Raw genomic sequence first — 20,164 nt, forward strand, 5'->3', positions numbered from 1 at the left:
CGTACTCAAAGTTCAAGAAACCAAATTAAAATACATATAAATAAAACTCAGTTCAAGAAACAATTCCCTTTCCAATAATGAAAAGAAAAACCAACTTCCCTCCAAAAAGGGGGGAAGCTTCTTTCCAGGTTGTCTGTTCCGAACCAAAGTAAAGCATAAAAGCTATTACTAGCCTCATCTGTACAATAACTTATGAATTGCAATTTTTAAAATTTCATTTGGAGTAAATTTGGGGAAGTGACATCCTGTCACTGCATGCTGCAATTCCCCCCCTGCCCCCCCAAAACAGCTTCTATGAAACAGAAACCCACAATTTTAGTAGTTTCAGCAAAAACAACAGGAAATCCAGTTCTGTCTCACAAGTGATTTGCAGGCAGATACCAGGACAGCATCCTGGTCTGCAGCTTCAAACTCATACTGAACACAACACAGCAACAAAAGAGTACTTAGATCAAGTTGAAAAATCAGAAAGAGGCTGGAATAAAGTAGGAATAGGAGGAAAGATAATTGGAAGAGAATTAAGTGGGTGATTTTAGCTCGTCAAAGAAGTTAATTTTCTCATTTTGTCTGAGTCAGGGAAATCTCTGGAGCTCATTGAGAGCACGGCAGAACAGGCAGATGTTTTCCTAGTATGCAGAAGGCCCAGTGGATTTACTGGCTGCTGAGTCTATTTATGACACTCAGTTTAACACAAAGGTTTCAAAAATGACAAAATAAATGGAAAAAGAAAGCAAATATTTCCAAATATCTTTACGAGCTATAAAAATCAAATGTCATACAGTTCCTTTTATAAAAAAAAGCTTTTACTAGCTTAATAATCTAGCAGTCTGGAGTTTCCCAAGAGTAGTTTAATCAAAGAGCAGCACAAATGGGGCAGACTTGCTACAGAGTTGATAATTGCTGAGGAAAAGAATCAGCTGGATCAAAATGGTAATTTCATTAGTATTTCTTGGTAAGCTAGCTTTACAGAATCAGCTTAAACACCCAAACCATTCTATATACAATGCAAAAGGCTCCAAAAGAGATTTTTATATATTCACTGCTATAAATGCTGCTTTTTTCTCAGCAAACTGACTTTGGAAGATGATTAGAAAATATCCATATCCATTTCTCAAAAGCATTTTAAAAACCTAAACCATACAGTATTCGATAATAAGGCAAATCTTGGGGAAAAAACAGTTTCTTATTTCCAAGTTGTTGTTTTCCTTGTGTTTTTTTTTTTCCCAGTAAATTCTTCAGGATTTGCTGTTGTGCATGCTCACAGCTGCTGCTGTGGTGGTAGACCTTTGCATCTTGGCACCCACTTGTCACCTAACCTTGATGGGGAGTCATGAATTAGGCAGGGGGCAGATATGACAACAAGAGGGCAGTTTTACAGCGAGGCTCTAATGAGTCCTAACCTGCACTGATAATGAATTCAGCACAAAATTCACCCAGTATTGCCACTATCACAAAAAACCCTAAGTAGACTTGAACAAACGAGACAGCCTGAGCCTGGAAGAAGGAGCTAGCTGATTCTACCCAATTTCTTGAGAAATACAGTCCAAGAATTTTTCTATCATTCTTAGGTAATTCTACCCAGACTAATTTTTTTTTTTTTTAACCCAAGACAAACAGGATATTCCCTTTAAGAGCCAAAGACTCCTAGAAATCAGACTTGAAGGGTCCCAAGAGGCTCCCAGAGGAATACACAAAGTCCTAAATCTATGGAAATGCCAGTTATTAGATGTATCACCCTGAGTTGCTGTCCCACTCCTTTCTTTGCTCCCACACCAGCCTGAGTGCAAGTGAGTGATGAATAATGCTTTCCTTGATGGTGACCACTCAGTGGTGCTAGCACTTCCCAATGGCTTGGGCATCCCTCACAGATTTCATGGCTTAACCTGAGCCCAGAAGAGCTCCTGCCCTGCCCTGCCTCCCTTGCAGGCCTCCAGCAGCCCTGGTGTGAGCAAAATAACAATGATGGCATCTGAACAGTAGCTACTGTCAGTTCCTGTGTTCCAGTTATCCAGATCCAGGTATTAAGTGACATAAAGTAGAACATTGTGTTCTGATGCTTAAGTATACCCATATCCATGCATTTATAGCACAGTTACAATATCCCACTGTCTCGTGTGCTGTGCACTTAGTGTAGGGCAGCTAAATCAATGCCACAAGCTTCTATCAGAGGAAGACTTGGAATTCCACCCACAAGCAAGAAAGAGAAACCACAAGAAGAAGGGTAAATGTAATATTCTCAATGAGTGATCAGGAAAGTATTTGAGTAACTGAATGGAAGACAATTTTAATTTAATCCAGACACAGGCCTGCTTGATAAACTTACTACTCTAACTTTTTAAAATTTCCTTGAGCAAACCAATAGATTAAACAAATGAAATCTTAACTAAGCACTTTAGGTGGATGTAATTGTTTCTCAATTAAAAAAACACAGTCCAAGACTGAAACAGATTTCTTCCAAAACACACAGCAGAAATGTCAGGAATAATTTTTCAGTATTGACCAACAAAAGCAAAGCCAACATTTTTTCATCATGACACCACAGCAGCATCCCTGGGATGAGTGAGAAGCTCTACAGAAAGCAGAACTCCCCCTCCCACCCTGAGGTCTGCTCCCTGCCAGTGAGCAGGGCTGGCGCCAGATGCTGCAGAAGCCTCCTAGTAAACAGCAGGGTTGTGTTCTTAAGTGAATCCAAATATATCCTCCTGATTATCACCAAGGAAAAGACACGAGGAAGAGAACTAAAACCTTGTTAGTGATACCCAAGTTTGAAAAAAATCTTTAAACTGCTTAATTGTGTCAAATTTCAGAAAACACCGTCATAGCTCTATCTTACATCTCATCATCTGGGTGAGGTAATTATAGGGGCAGAGGGCAAACCATCAGCTAGTATAAATTCTTTTCCTCTTACAGGATTTTCCATAATTGACACTGGCTTAGAAGCTTCATCGTGAATCTTTCATTGTATTTCAAAGTCACTGATGAAAGAAAATATTAATTTCTTAAAGATGAACTTCTAATAATTATTCCTTAGCAATGGAGTAAGCACAATTGCTGCAGGGGAACTCACCAGTTTGTGCCTTTGGGTGACCTGGCTTGCCAGTCTGTGGGTAACCTGTAACAGGTGTTGTTGCTTTTTCTTAAATGTTAAACGTTTTTTATCTCCTGACCCATCTCTATTTTGCAACAGTCAAAGCAGCACTTGCACTAATAGCTCAGGATGTGAGACAGCATACTAGAGGCAAAAAGAAAACATCCCAAGGCCACAAGTAGATTTATCCGATAGCAGTTATTTTTAGAAAAACTCCTAAGGTTGATTTTCCTAAACTGGAGGTCATATGTTTGCTGAAAGAGAGAAGACAGCATGAGAAAAGCATTCCTTCTGTCAATTACATGAATGTCAGTGCTGCTGTCTGCATACTCCATAACTCAGAAGTTGGAGAGGAGGGAGTATCTGAGTGGTGTCGTATGGGAAAGGGGGGACTCCTCAATATAGGTTTGCTCCATAGCAGGAGAAAGCTTCTGAGTTCTGATGTGTTCTGATGTGTATAGTTGGTGATATGAGCCAGTGCAGTTTACCCCAGGCCATGCAGGAATAAAGACTAAAATTATTCTCAGGCAAAGTGCAGGTTTGCTGTTTTACTTGCACAAGAGCTTTTGTCAACACAGGTGTATTGGTTGGAGATCATGCCCGTGGCACTGCCAGCAGACATCTGTGGCCTGAGCTTGGCCTGAGCCAGAGCTTCAGTGCCATTGAGGTTTGCCACTGGTTACTTTTCTGTGGTGTCTAACACAGTGCCATTGGAGAAAACCCAAGTGGCAAACTGCAGGGATATGTGCAGCAGCAGCAGCTTCACTACCAGTTTTGCAGATGGACAAGTGCCTGGGGAAATGGAATGACTGTCCCATCGTGGCTGCTGAGATTGCTTGTGGTGTGCAATTTTCCTGTAATTATCTTGGGAATTACAAGTCACATTGCTTTGGGTCTACCCTATGGCCAAGGGACCGCTGACCCCTTCTTGAGCAAAACAGCTGTGCACAAGGCGTGCACTGACTCGCAGCCGAGCCTGATAAGGGTCTGCAGTGAAGGAAAGCCTTAGAAATTCCTTTGCTCTTTTGGGCTTTCATGAGAAAACTCATTATTTCTATGTGAGGGAAATGTTTCTCATTTTTGTTTTCATTTAAGCAGTGGTTTTTGAAAGTCTTGTAAGGAAATAGACGCGTGTGGCTCTTTGCTTGATCTGGAAATAATCAGAAGAAAATATTGTAGTATAATATTTTTAAATATCTAGGTGAAGACTTTAACTAAAAAAAAAAAATCCTGAGAGAATGCCAAGATCCTACCAGGATGTGTTAGTCTTTCAGGGATCTGTTAATTAATTTATTGTGTGTGAATGATTCATTCTGGATCTTGGAGCAGGAGGAAGGGCTTCTGAGATAGGTTCAAGAAGCAATTGTTTGAGCTGACAGGAATTTCTAGTTGATTAAAAAGAAACAAAAAAGAGCGGCATTTTGAGACTGTGAAGGAGCTACATTAAGACAAATGTGGAGATGATACACCCCTTTACTTTCATTTTGAGGTAAACTCACCAAGAGCAACCTTCCTCTCCAAACTCATGAGATGGGTTAATGTCATCATGTTCCCCTCTTTGTAAAACAAATGTTTTCTTTCCCTTTCCCTGATTTGTTTTTTTTCTGGAGAGGTGACAAACATTGTTTACCTTAAAATAAAAATCTGCACGCAAACACACATGAAGTCAAGGCCTACATAGTTTTTTGGGCATGTGTGACCATCTTAATCTAGAGGGAATATTTTACACACCAGTCCAAAGTACATTAATGTCCTTCCAGCAATGTTTTTTTTTCACATGTGAGGTTGCAAGTTATGTTCAATTTCGATGTGTCAGACAAGTATTTTCAATACTTGGTGATTTACCTATTTCCACTAGTTTTCACACTCAAAAATTATCAACACTTTGTATTACAACCAGGGTTTATAAAGTGTCAGTCTAAACCCACCCCATAAGCCTGTGATCCAGTCAAAACCCAATTATAGCTTTAGTTACAGCCTGCAAATGAAATTATGCTGCCTGAGTTGAAGGATAACTTTAAAGCAGAATGACTGAGTGGTTCCCCCTCTCTTAATGAGTTGCTCATGAGTTCTCCCTTTAATCTTTTCAAGGTGGCTGTACTTTGACATCTCATAGAGCAGAATAACGATGGCAGGAACATTTCTGTCAGCTATTGGCTAGGAAGTAATCTTTTGGGTTCTGCATGATTTGACACGGTCTTTAGGGGCACAAGTCAACACACCTTTCTGGAGGAGGAAGGAAAGCCTGATCAAACCATAATACACTGAATACTGTCCTTTCTACACTGAAAATCACTATCAAGTGGTCAAATCCTGTGGTAAAGATGAGGTCTCAGACCATTTGGGAAGTAACTAGGTCCCAAGGACGTTTTATAAACTAGTCCTGAGTTATTGAACAATAATTTTTTAAGGTTAAAATGCTGTTTATTTCAGCTGAAAAAAATAGATGCCTTATTTCTGTTGGTTGTGTTGGGCATGTTTTTACTTTTTACTTCTAAAAGGAGAATATTGAAACTAGTTTCCTGGAACAGATGAATCACATTTACATTATCTGATATTTTTCAACTGACACATAGATCAAGATGCTGTTTATACACTCAGAACACATCTTCTCTGTATTCAGTTATCTTTATTATATGTTTTTTTTTTCCTTGTATGAAACCTCAGGGCCATAAAACCTCGGAAATGTTACTGTTGTGTATTTACACCAATTTTTCACCTAGTGCAAGAGTACTTTTTTGGCATAAAAACTTTAATTATAAAAATGACCTCTTTGGCCTTGTAGCAGCAACTATTATTTGTAACAGCAAATTCCCAAAGCAGTTTAAATCCTCAAAACATTTTGATAAACTTAGTGTCTAGATGCTGTTGTATAGATACAGTCTTACACAGAAGTTGTCAAGCAAAAGCACAGTTGTAAGATAAGGCATTAAATATGAAAGGTTACTGCTAACTAGCAATGCATAATGTAGATAGTTCTATGTGTTTAAGGGAATTATATATTATTGTATCACTTGAATAAGAGCACAGTTACTGTCAGTCTACTTACAGCAAGGACTGCTGTAATTTAATTCTAAAATGAGTTGGATTTTACTTTAGGTGATGTAATGTCAATGAAAAAACACAGAACTAAGGTGCAAAAATATGAAGAATTTTTTTTTTTGTTTCACTTCAGCAACAATTGCAAATGTTGCTGTTCAGGATATAGAAATCAGTATATGGCTGATTAGTGCAGTATATGGCTGATCAGTGATTAGTATGTCACAAGATTAGTAAAATTCATGTCTTCCATGATAACAGTTGATTGCTCCAGGGCATTCACATTTAAAATACATGTGGAGGATGGTGTGTGAAGTTTGCAATTTGTAGTTGATCTCTGCTGGCAGACCCGTGTATCTGCGACCTGCACATTGCCAGTTCTGGAGCCCCAGCCACGGCTGCCTTGAGCTTTCCATTGTGCAGATAATTTGCAGCTCTAAGCAGAAACATGAACTTCTTTGTCATGGTTCACTGGCAATTTTATCATTATATTTATACAGCAAGCAGGCTGACGACTCAAACTCCCGCAGAAAGTGGCAGGGATCTGTAGGCATCTTTAAAGAGACAGCTTTGGTTAATTATTATGGAGATTTTTTTCTCTAGCTCTAGCTAACTGAAATAACAATACGGCATGAAGAAAAACTTATGCAGCCATATGGGCAAACCCTGATATAATTTCATATTGCATGTAAGATTAAAAAAATGCATTATCCTCATGCATGACACAAGCTTGGTTATCAAATCTCTCCAAAGTGTGAAATGAACTCTATCTCCATAAAACATTTACAATTGCACTAATTCCTCTCTGAAATGAAATTCTCTTGAGCTGCAACATCACTCAATCTCCTTTTCTTGCTTGCAGTAATTTTTAATCCTATGACAAAATTCACCATTCAGAGGTTATGAGACAAATTTACAACATTAGGTTAAGAATGATGAAATTAGAAAAGAAGTTATGTTCTCCTTATTACAATTTAGAGCCCACTTTCTTAATCTTTTCTTTATAATGACAAAAAAACTTTACAAAAATCTCCTCCATAGCTCTAAAACTCCTCATGGAATTTTTTGAAGTGTGGCTTTTATAAAAATACCAAATATAGTGAGATTGAAAGGCAAAGCATTAGGTTGAAATATGTGTATCATATTTTAATCAAAGAACTGTTAATCAAAAGACCTGTCAGAAATGGTATCTTTGAAATTGTTGAAATTACTGTTGGAATATCCATATGATGCAGGAAATACAATTATTAACAAGGGGATCTGGAAATGTGATCATGTGGTCACAGAATAGTGGTCGCTGTCCTTGAGGGTAAAGTTCAGATTATTCAGGTAGGAAAGATAAGAGTAATCATCCTCTACTTGGCTCAGACCTAACCTTCTGAAGTGGAGAGAGATGTCCTGGAAATTGTGGTTTATGCAGAATGTAATTCTTCAGAGAGACCCCTACACCTTTAATTTCCATTTGGGAGCACTAAAGCAACATTCCCACAGTAATGCATCCCAGTTTGGAAAATCTGTCTTATGATATAATTGTGCTTTAAAAATCTGTAAGGGAGCTGTAAATGAGGAGAGACTCAACGTCAGAAAAGTGAAGAAACAGATGGATTTGTGAGTGAGGCATGTAGAATAGAAGTAGGGACATTGGCTTCCACTATTTTATTAACCATGTACTGTCAATATAACACATATTTGACTTCCAATCCAAACTGATGAAAGTGCACAGAAGGTATTGTAGAAGGTCTCCTTTGAGGAGTTTTAACAATAAATGAAATATACTCTTTCATGCACAAAGAAAATGCCAGTTTCTCTTCAGAGAATCTGAGGAGAGTTTAGATGATGAACAGTGTGCAATTCCAGTAACACCCTCCTTGCCAGAGGCGAGATTAAAGTTCAGAACTTCTAAAGCATCTTTGAACTGGTATTGAGTAAGTGAGTTACTAGTATTCAGTAATGCTGAATAGTCTTTGGAATAATCTTTTTCAATGTGTCACGAGAAGTAAACCAAGCTGTTCTTTATGCACAGACACTCATTGCAGCCAAACAACAAGAATCAATCTTAAAGCCAGCACTGCAGCCATCTGCCACATTTCACCAAATATTTTTGCAGACCACAAGCCGTTGGCACCCTGACTTGTACGTGGCACTTACTACTGCTCACATAGGTGTACAAAAGCCAGGTCAGACATTGTTGACAGAGAAGCCCTTGTGAACCCCCAGCTCACAGGAGGTTGCAGGGCACCTCCAGCAAGGTGGCAGCTTGTGTGGCTGGGTCAGGCTGAGCGAGGTGCTGCCAAGGCAGGCCCAGCCTGAGCTGAGCTCACACAGTCAGCACATCCTGCCTGGGAGCTGGGCTCATGTGCTCAGCACCGTAGCAGCCGTGCTGCACGACTGGGCTCAGGGGATCTTGAGGAAAGGCCTGAGTTTTTGCAGCTTGGCAGTGGAAAGTCCTCCGCTGGTAATTGAAGCAGATGAATGGGAAAGGAAAAGCTGGAGAGCATCAAACTCGCATAACCCATTTCAATCTCCTCTAGCAAATAGCTGTAGGTAAGACATGACTTACAGCTGCAGCCAAAAACTTCAGGGCTTGGCAGAGCAGGGATTCTCACAGCTTGCTGTGACAGGAGTGAGAAAGGTATTCAAGAGGAGTCAGGAATTCCTTAACATCCATAATAATGAACATCTGCTCTTCCACACAAACAAGAAATACCTCTCTCTGTAACAAAGCAGAGATGTTCTCATACCTTCAACTTTGAGTCTGCTGTCCAGTGCACAGCTGCAAGTTTAAAACGTTATTTCTCCCCTGTCCTTTTGCACTGGGGTTTAACTTTTACAGACATGACCCGCTGCCCCAGCAGTGGTTCAGTGCAGTGAGGGACAGCACACGGTGTCCCTCCTCATGGAGAAACAGGAGCTTTGCAGGAGCTCCATGGCTGATGTCAGGCAGCTATCCTATCACTAACTGCCCAGATATGTCTTATGGGCTCACACCCTTTCATCTATAACTGGAAAGACTGTCATACATTTGAGGTTGAGAAGCCTTGCTTGTCCTTTAAACTGAGCTGTGGTTGAGAGGAAAATTTCAGACTGTGGCTGACCATTTTTTCTTGGTCAACACTTCCAAAAGAAGCCACACGCAAGCATGACCCTGGAAAGGGTATTAGATGGGAGTTTTACAGAAATTATCTCTCTGTTGGCATTTTGCTTGGTATGTCTGGGCTTTTGTGTCTTTGGGCTGAAATAGATTGCAAAATGGCAAATATGGGAGGCATAAATAAATTGTGGCAGTCTATGATTGTTTTGTTTTGAGATATCCATACAATGTAAGTACGTGTGTAAAATATGGTTGCAAAGAAAAGGTCTATCATGTGTCCTGCTGTAGAAGTCACTGCTGGGCAAGCCTGAAATGCTCTCTTGCAACAAACCTTTTATTCCCTGGTCTTCTGCATGAAGCAAGAAACAGATGCTGAATGGAGGGGTTAGTAAAGTAAATGCTTGCTGTGTTCTTCATTCATTTAATAATTAGTTTCTTCCTTCAGGTATGCATGTGGACAAAGTTTAGTAATGCAAAATGATAAATGGAGCACATGGGGGTCCTCATCATCACTTTGTAATCCCAGGAAAGTACTGTAGCTGCAAAGTTACAGTAAGCTGATAGGGGAAGTGTAACAAGCCAGATCTGTGTTTTTGTAAGTATAACACTCCCAAGTAACTTTGCATGTTGTTTGTTTCAAATGTATCTCACCACTGAAAGTAGAAACAGCAAATCACAGTGGGGAAGTAGGGACCAGATTCAGGAACTAATCTACAGTCCGGTACATGTTGCACCCTATCTCTAACAGCGAATCAATTAAACACCTCCTATTTGCAGACACAAACAAAACCCCTGGTGTATCAGGCAACAATTAAAAGCGCAAACATCAAAGTAATCAATGGCCACGAGTGCTAAGTGTTGCATCATATGAACAGAGTATTTTGAATGTATTTTAGATACATGCAATCTCAAAACCAGGTCTACAGCACTACAAACTTACTATGAATACTGCATGTTCATTAGAAAAAAGCCCCAAACATCTTCCTTACCTGCTATTGCTTCCAGACTAGGGATTGCAATAGTGCTGTAAGTGCTAATACATTTACAGGACCACGTGTGAACTAAGGTCTCCTCTGCATTTTCCAGGCCTGGCAATCTGTCCATGAAGAAAGAGCCCCACTGTTTAGATACAAAGTAAGGAACTTTGAGCTGATCTCCCTGAAAGAAAAATAAATAAATACATAAGCTTAAAAAAAAAAATCTTTATTTATCCACAAACATTAGTTTAGGGAACTCTAGTGATATTCTGATTGTCTGGGAAGCCCTATATTGTATCTCAGGAGCAATGTGGCTTTAAAATATAAAGTCAACAACAATACAATAAGAATCTTCTTCCCATAAGTCCCCAAGTTCCTGTTTATACAATTTACAGATTCCCTAGGACATAAAAAGTTTACTGTAAATAGTTTTTAAACCTTTTAAGAAAACGCCTTCTATTTTCCCTGTTTTTCTGTTTATGATAGTGTGAATTGCTTGCTGTGCTTCTCTGCTGGAGAGGCTGTGTTACAGCTGGGATCTCCTCCTGGGGGAAAAGGAGCTTCCTCATGCTGGGTGGAGTAACTGCAAAGAATGCACCATGCCACCTGTGTTATCTGTTTCTGAGCTGGGGAATGAGTGAAAACAGAGCCACAGAGTCCATGGAGAGAGAGTCAGTTGCCTAGAAAATTGTGGAATACAGTAATTTAAAAATTATTATTATTATTTAAAAATAATTTTTAAATATATATTTTCAGACAACAACATCTGTTTTAAAAAAAAAAACCATTAAAGCAGCATTGGAAAAACTGACTTTTTACAAGTTCATCTTGAAACCTGCTATATACTGCCATGAGCAATCAGAATAAAATGCCAGGACACATTTACAGAAAGATGAAAAAATGGGAAACAAAACTACACAATAGAAAATCTGTTGAAGTAATTTGTGTGCAAAGTAACATTCAGACTTGCAGAACAGATACAGCAGTTTGTGCCTCCAGGTTTGTGAACTTTTGTACTTTATTCTCCATTTAACCTCTCTCTTAACAGTTTTGAGAACTTGCTGGAATCATTTGTGTTTATGACAGAGGCCTGTATCTTTTGATCACAAGGAAGTGGTTGAGGCAGCCAAACAGACCACAGCAGCAAACACAGAGCCACACTTCCATCAGTCAGTGCTACAGTTTATCCTCTGAGTTTAAATGGGGGGGGAAGTACTGATTTCAACAAATGTAGATATCAATTTCTGTATTCTGATGTAAATAAATTGGAAAAAAACTCCTTTTTTTTGGTTTCAAAATAAGCATTGAACTTAAGTCCTGGGATTTTTTGTTTGTTTTTTAATGTCTTGCACAAAGGGACAGCATGTTACTCTCTTTTTTCCCTCACTATCTTTCTATGCCAATCCCAGGACTCTACATTCAGTTATAATTAAGTTTAGATGCTGTGATGAATTAAAATCTGTTTGCCAGCTGGATGACACATGCAGAAAACTCTTAAGGCTGTTACAGCTGTTCAGGTGATTAATCAAAACAACAACCCCACTACTGGCCCACATAAGCATTTGTACAAAAGACGGGGTCCTGTTTACTGATAAGAGAAAAGATGTGAGGGTTCTGCTTTCTGAAGTGGATAGTTAGTTCAGTGGACAATTAAAAATGTAACCTGGGGAAATGAACTGATTTTTACAGAAGTTTGATTCTAGAGTGGGATTTTCTTCTTTATTAAGGAGCAGGGAGTTAAATTTTGGATTTACAACCCAAGCCCTTGGTGAAATCAAACCCGGTTAGATATGAGACTTGTCATCACCTAGTGCAGAGCTCCCATCATTTTGCTGCTGGCTTATCTACACATAACAAGGCTGGTCTGGTAGGCTAAATCTCGATTTAAAATTTGGAAAGAGCACTCAAAACTTTGACCACAACCCTAGGAACATCTGACATTGCTCCCCCTTCCATCCCTAACTGATGCCCTGAAAATGTCCTTATCTCACCTGCAGCACACATCAGAGCCTGCAATGAAGGACAGACCACACACCATGAATCTGTACATCTGTGAAATGAGAAAAGGCTCCTCTCCCTGTGGCTGCTCACATGCCTGGAGGCCATGCCCAGCAGCACGGCTGATGAGCTCTGCAAGATGCATCAGCCACTCCTGCAGTCCCCAGACACAGAATTTGCTCTCACAGCAGGACAGCAGATCCTGGAAAGTGCTGGGCAATCCCTCTTTCTCATGCAAATCCCCCTGGCATATGGATTTGCTCTCAGGCATATTGGTCAGACAGCAGCAGGTCAGGTCAGATGTTGATTGTGCCAGTTGAGGGTACAAAGCGTTGAACAAAACATCTACACTTCAGGAAAATAGGGATGATACCAGAAATTCCCGAGTCCCAGGGCCTTCCACAAAGTCAAAACACCTGAAGTACGTGCTACCATCTTAGCTTCGCTAACTCTAGACAAATAGGGCCTGTTAGCAGAATTGACAGAATCTGTTAATAGGACCCTTGGGTAGCGCTGATTAGTTAGCTTACAAATGACCTTTCTAAAATATTAATTAGCAGGGAGCCAAGCTCTACATTCTACATTTGGTAAAGAGATGAAAGAATGAAAGATGTAAAGGAGAGAGGAGTGGAAGATCAATAGTATTTTTAAGGGCTTTATTTAGATGCAGATCTATGCCATAGCAAGCACAGAGCCTGAGGAATACATCCAGTATGAGTGATGATACTGATGATTGTATGCTTTGTCCTGAGGTAATAACACACCACTGATTCTTGATGCCACAAAAAAAAATTAATGCTCAAAACACTGTTTTTCTGGTGTAATAGTATTTGAGATGTTTCTGTCAGCACAGCTGTGCTGACCACAACGATGGGATGTCCCTGAATCACACAAATGGACAAACCAGGCACTGGTCTGAATTCTGTTGCACAGAACCTGCCCTCCTACACATCATGCAAATATGAAACATTTCACACATGAATATTGTAGCTAAACTACAAGAGGGATCACTATTAGCAAATTTAAAGTAAAATGTGCTGCACTTCAGGGTGTTGCCCTAGGAATATGGCTTTAACACACCAGGCTTCACAACAACACCTCAGGTTGTTCCAGAAAGTACTGTTAGATTTGTGCCAAAGATAAACAGGAATAAAAAGACAAACAGAGCCAAAAGGCACAAAGGAAATAGCCTTGTCTATGGTCACACCAAGGGAGTTAATGGAAATACAAGGATTACAGACCTGACTTCTACAACAAACCAGTCAATCTTGTAAAAATTACATTTTCCCTTCTACTTACAAAATTATCATGTGTATCCACCAATGAATTATTTAATTTCTGCTCCATTCATTCATATAAGCCATTCATTTACACACTGACAGCTCCTCTGTAATAATTTTCTTCGAAATCCTGGGACAAATTCCAGCTTTCCTTTTGAGTTTTCATTGATGGAACTGATCACACATTTAAAGAACAGAATGCAAAACCAAAGCCTCCAGCCAAACAAACAAACCCCCAATTCTAGGAGGGAGGCAAATCTTGTTTCAACACAATGCCTTGTATTTTTATTCACCCTGCATGCTGCAATTTACTTAGAAGCCAAGTAACTGCATAGTTTTTAGTTTGCTATTCTCTGCTTATTTGGTTATGACTCACATACTTAAAAGAACTGCAGTTGTTACCATAATTTCACAGTTATGTGTATCTGGCTTATATCATGCATTTAATTGAAGGGAAAAGACAAAAATTGCAAATGAAAATGGAAATCACAAGTCTCCCACTTGGTGTGTGAGGAGGTTGGTTTCTTCCCCTCTCACTGTTAGTGATGAAATACCAGTCAAACAACTAAAACCAGATTTTTGCCATTTCTTTCTGAAAGATGCAATTGCCAATTAAAGTAATACTTTCTTACTTTAATAGTATTTTGCAAAGAGTGACAGCATTGAGAGTTGCACCATGTATTAAGTTTTCAGTCCCTCTCTGCACACATAGCATGGCATGGAAAATCTACAGTAGTACTGTATTTTATTGCCAATGAATGCTAAGGCTGATTAACCAGATGAAATCTAATCTGTGACTAACTTTCCAGAAACACCTGACTTTGTACAATCCTTTGAATTGGCTTTTCTCCCTTCTTAACCAAAGGGTTAATGGGAGAAGTTGCTTGGGGAAATGAAAATAAAACTCTCATAGGTTTGTAAAGGGAGTCCCTTTGAACTAGTCCTGTTAAGTTAGTGGTGCCCAGTCAACTGCAGAGATATGGATGTGACCTGTTGTTCAGACTCCAGTGAGCAGCCTGGTAATGAAATAACACCACTGACCTGCCACAGCCCCCCTGACTCAGGTTCCTTTAATCAACGCAATTCATTTCTCCCTTGCTTGCTTGCTGTCACTGGTAGCGGATGTAAGGGGAACAGGGGCTGTGTGTGGCAGGGGTGGTGTCTCCCTGAGATACTGCAATCTCTTGTCAGGAGTGCTACAGTGTCAGTGAAATGTCAAGCACCTGTCTAAAAAGTCTCAATTTGCTGCTTGACAACTGCTGCGATAGAGAAGATGGATCTTGTGAGCAGAGGTGTCGCAACAAGGGAAAACCAAATCATCATTGTGGGCTCAGAAACAAACCAATCCATTACCCTTTGTACTTCCAGGAAAAGAACCACCTTCTGTCTCTCTGTTTAGAAATGTGTGCTTTGAAAGCATATATTGAACATGCTTAAGAAACCATGTTCAACAAATCCCCCAAACCTTAAGTTTTATGCAGCAATGCAGCAGAATCACCAGTCAGAGAATGAACAAATTTATGGAGGATTTGAGTTATTTTTAAAGCATTAATTATTTAAATCAAATTGTATTAACCTGTATGTGCTACCAGCTCCTCCTCCCCCACCTCCTCTTCCTACTGAGAAATACATTCTCTTGATACTAAATTTTTTTTAGTTCATTTTTGTTTATTTACAACCCAGGAAAAAGCCTAAACATTAATGATTACATTTCCTTATTTCAGTGATTGAAATGTCTTTGTCTGACTATAGTTTAGAAATCAGGGTAGTGGGGGAAAATATGAGATACGTCTATTAAAAAAATAAGATAAAGATATCACACCTATATTGTTTTAGTTCCATTGAAGAGACCCTTTTCTACATTAAAACCAGGAGCTTTTATAACGCTTGGATTAAAAACACACCAAGTATAAACGCACCTCCCAGATCTTTTCTATTGGTAAGTCAACTTTTAATCACAAAGAGTAATTATTTTAAAAGAAAAATAAAGTTTAGTGCGTTACAAAGAAATGTATGAAAAGCATCTGTATTTTTCTGCAATTAGAAGAAAACGACCTATTTATTTAGTAGCATATGAAATGAAGAGACACTCCAAATGGAGAGTGAAGCCTTGCTGTAGTTCCTACCTACATGGGACATGCTGGAGGTACAGTGCTGCCTCATCACCCATCTCAGTGCTGTTTTCTATCTACTTTGGGAGCAGAGGAAAGGATAAGCCATAGTAATCTTCATCCTTCTGTGGGAGAATTAAAGGGTGACAGCAGTGCTAAGGCCCTGCTTCCCAACAGTGATCAACTTGAAAATCATATTATTAATCTGAGGTAACTATCAGTAAGTCTGCACTGGGCTAGATTTTGAAGCTGCCCCTCTTATCTGAGCACAGCTGTCACCAAAATAACAACCTGTGAGGGAAGCAGCAAATTAGAAATTATTTGTATACAAGGACAGCACAAGCAAACCATATTTCACATAGAGCGAAAGCAACCTTCAGGACAATGTAATAAAAATTCCTCTGTGTTTACAGCTGGCCACAACACACAGGGAAACGCCATGAACTCAGCAGAGTTCAGACACTGGACTTGTGATAACTGGGCTTGAAATTTTTCCTTGTGGGATGGAGGGATCTTGTTACTAAAAAGGTTCTTGCTAAGGGAGAGCACACACAGCCCCTTTTCTGAGATCCATGGTTTAGCTCCAGGTAGAGGAGCTGTGTCACCCAAGCATTGCTGAGCTGGGACAGAACAGCATCCTCCTGGTAAGGCAAGGAGGACACATCTGTGGGGGCTGCTGATGCTGCCAGCACCCTGGTAAGACACGCAGGTTCATTCCTAGTGCAGGTGACATGAGGCTTTTTTGTAACTTACTTTATTCTGTTCCAGGAAACTTCTGCAGGAACTCTTACCTCATATTTTCCTTTCTTCTCCAGTGGCTCAGATTCAGCTTTTGCAGGCACGATACCTTCGTCCCCTAGAAGCTCCTCTAAGATGAAGACAGTTTCCCAGTTGCTATAGTGACGAGCTGGGAAAATATCTGAGTGCATACTGTCACCAAAATAAACAACCTGTGAGAGAAGAAGCAAATTAGAAGTTCATTGTATATGAGGAAAACACAGGCAAACTGTATTTCACAGAGAGAGAAAAAGAGCCTTCAAATGACCTAATAAAAATTCCTCCATGTTTACACTTGGTCAAGACATGCAGAGATCCTATTAATGTCAAGTTTGGGGCTTTATCTTCAACCAGCTCCATCAGGGAAAGGCTGGCCCCACACACCCTCCTTGCTCTCACCCTCCAGGGGCATTGGAAAAGGAAGCCTAACTGGGACCAGCAAAAGGAAGTGTGAATTTTTTGGCTGACAGAAATAGCCTGAAGGGAAGCCATAGAAAGATTACCAAAAAAATACACTAAACTGGAACAAGGTTTAGACTACACTGGAAACAAGACAGAACATTCTTATTGGTGACTCAAAACTCTTCTGTGTCCAGGGAGGCATTTATTCACTATGAAGAATGTTGTTACACCATCTTTAGTGGCATTTTTACCTATCCACACCTATACTTAACATACTCCTAGTTTTTACTGATGCTGTCTTTTAATGTTTATGATCTATTTCCTCAGGGGTATTTCCTGATTACAGCCTGATTCTTCCCAAAGCTGCTGAAATGTTTACCCTGCATACAGAAAATTTACATCTAGGAAGATAACATATTCTACTGATAAGAAGACAAATATGCTACTTCCAGTTCTGGGCTGCAGAACCAATCACATCAATAACTACAATGAAAGTTTGTCTGGTGAATTCTTGAGTGAAACGGTATTTTCAGAAAGATTTACTCTCACTTGTAACATACCTTGGGGTCCAACTTGCCAGTCATCTTCTTCAGTAGATCATAAAGCTGGATAGCATTACCTTGGGAATACCAACCAGGCTTGTCCAGTGACAGCAGAGCCTCCTGCTCCTCATCATTTTCTGAAATCACCAAGCCAAATTGCATGCTGTTAGTGACACCAGCCCATCCTCCTGTACTTGTGAGATGTGAGAGAAGCTGCCTGTGCACAGCTGGTCTATTTTGACATTAAACCAGCTCCAGAGTCTGGCTCCAGTTCTGGTACTGACCGTGGATTCAGTCAAGGTGTTTGGTAGCTGGGGGTAGGCAGATATTTGTGAGAAAAGAAGCAGCTGAGCCTCGTGTGCACTGACTACAGAAGAAGACCTAAGGACTTAAATTCATGGCCTTTGCCACCCAAACACTGCAGCAGTGAAGGCAGGAGGCCACACAGACAGACTGATGGAGCTGCCACAGATGAAGGTGAAACCATGAGATAAAACAAACTGTAAGAGACAGCATGTACCTTGCCATGCATAAAAATGACCCACAGTTTTTAAGCACTGACATAAACCCAACAAAACAGACTGAAGTAGCTCTTAAGGGCTTTCACCAGCCTTAGATCAGCACAAACAATGAGCAGTTCCAGTTATCATACAGTTCTGAAGAAATGATGAGTGGACAAATGATGAGCGTACAACAACTCCAATGTTGCTGATGGTGGTATAACCCAAATTGACATGTACCCACTCTGGCAGTGTCAGCAAATTAGAAAATTCAGTAGAAACTGAATCACCCAGCTCTGCCACGGGCTTTGTCTCTGGCTGGTTTCAAAGCATGGATTTGTCCCAGTGTCCACGTAACCTTGTTGCTTTTTCAAATCCCTGTGTTATTGCCAGATGAAGTTTAGCTTCTTGCTGGAGCCAAAATAGCAGTCTCAATGAACCAATAAACTACAATTTCATTAGAAGTATTAATATGAATGTCTCTTGTCTATTGAACTGGTGAAATAAAAGGTTGATTTTGTTATTTAGTCTCAACCATGTCTTAATTTTATGCTAGAAACAGAAGAGTTAGAAACCAATCTAGATCTGACTTAGGTGTACTTAGATCTGACTTAAGTGTAACATCAGAACTTCAGTTTTTCTCTTGCTTTAGAGAATTTTTCAAAGCACTTAAAATGTGTTAGGAATAAGAGGAAAAGAGCAACTTCCACTTGGTTAGAGACTGCTGAAAGCTGAAATACAAATTTTGGAGAACAGTGAAATGCTAAGACAGCTTTATGTTTTAAGAGCACTGAAGATGTACATGGAGAAATAAATTGATCTTTGAAAGAAATTAAAAAATAAGCAAAAAGAAGGAAATGGGTATGTGAGGAGAGGAATGAATCCATTCTTTAATATTATGAATCTACAAATTTGGAGAAATGGAGACAAAATGATTCTATATTAAGGCTGTTTTATAAACTAGGAAAAAACAAGGAAATTCAAAGTTGACATTAAAAATTCATGTAAAACTTGTGTGGAAATGTTTTCCTTTGTTCTTCTTCAGGAATGTAACATTAATTACAATAACAATAAATATGTTAGCATCCGTTAATAAAAAATCGTAATTTCCTGACTGTTAAAACCTTTGATCAAACAACTTCTGAACAAACAAAAGTTGTCATAACAGTAAATTTTATTTTATATTCCTGGTATTTTTAGACATATTTGGATGGTTGGCTGAACAAGTAGACACAATCTTCAAATGACATGGACATAGAAAAAGAAACTTATGAACACAACTCTTTTGAGATGTTATAAAGTTTTTTTAAATTCTTGAGGATTTGTATCGCTATCATTGTCTTTCCATTTCAGTTAATCAGGAACATACTGGAGAAAAATTAAACTTTTATGAGGTATTTTCTGAATAATGACATTGTATTTGCAAACAGAAGCCCTATATATTACAGCAGTTTCAGGACGCTCCAGTAAAGAGCAAAATCCTGCTTGCTACCTCTATGGAATGGCATGAAGGGAAGTCCTGGCTGCAAAAATTCACTCTAATTACAAGGCAGAAGACCTCTTGCTCTGTGAGAGCTATTACTGTCACCCCTAGCAATGAGATTCATCTCATTTACCTCAAGGCACTTGGAATTTAGGCTTCTAATGCACAGTTACAATCTGAACTAGTTGGCCAGGAACCTGTGGTAGGCAAAAGACAGTGCAACAAGAATTTTCTGGGGTGCCAGCTCTGGAGAAGGAAAGGATTTAATTAAGTGAGAAACTTTGCTTTTAGGCAATGAAATAAAGGGCAATTAATTTCCCCTTTAGAAGGAGGCAGGAAACAACACTGAGATGTCTAGTTCATTATGGGAACACTTTGATTTTGGAAGGAACTTCATGAATTTGAGGAATTAGGAAAGGTCCTTTAAATTATTTGAGTTGTAGGGTCATAGGGATAACAACTCTGAATGGATAAATCTTGTCTTGAACCATCTCATATGGCTGCTTGTGCTCACACATCAAGGGGTGACTGTCCATTTTTTTATTCTAATCTGGAGTGGAAGGAAATGGATGGTGTTTCAGTTGTGGTGAGTCATAACAGTTTCTAATTTGCTTACATTTGTCCAGCAGCAAAATACAGCTAAGAAAATAATTCTTCAGCACCACCTTTCAAGGCTTTTTGTAGAAGTTCTGTAAAAAACTGACACACAACAACTTAAAAACCCATCAATGACACCAATGGCTCTGGCCTTGTATCCTTCAGATGGCAGCTACATGACAGCACTACAGAAGTCTGCAAATTTCCTGCAAAAATGCTGCTTAAATGTTTATGGTAGTTGCTAACATATATTAGATATTCCAAGCTGAATACTGGCTA

At 39.4% G+C, this 20,164-nt stretch overlaps 1 protein-coding gene across 1 annotated transcript in view; it reads right to left on the minus strand.

Annotated features, from left to right (window-relative positions):
* The window catches only part of NT5DC1 (5'-nucleotidase domain containing 1), a 128,381-nt gene that overhangs the window by 3,435 nt on the left and 104,782 nt on the right, over positions 1-20,164 (minus strand). Inside the window, exons 9-11 of the mRNA XM_059469434.1 lie at positions 17,324-17,442; positions 16,376-16,534; positions 10,208-10,376 (exon numbers count right to left, since the gene is read on the minus strand). Coding sequence (XP_059325417.1) covers positions 10,208-10,376; positions 16,376-16,534; positions 17,324-17,442 — 447 coding nt within the window. The remainder of the gene's footprint in view (positions 1-10,207; positions 10,377-16,375; positions 16,535-17,323; positions 17,443-20,164) is intronic.

Source organism: Ammospiza nelsoni, chromosome 3 (genome assembly GCF_027579445.1).
Source record: "Ammospiza nelsoni isolate bAmmNel1 chromosome 3, bAmmNel1.pri, whole genome shotgun sequence".
NCBI lineage: Eukaryota > Metazoa > Chordata > Aves > Passeriformes > Passerellidae > Ammospiza > Ammospiza nelsoni.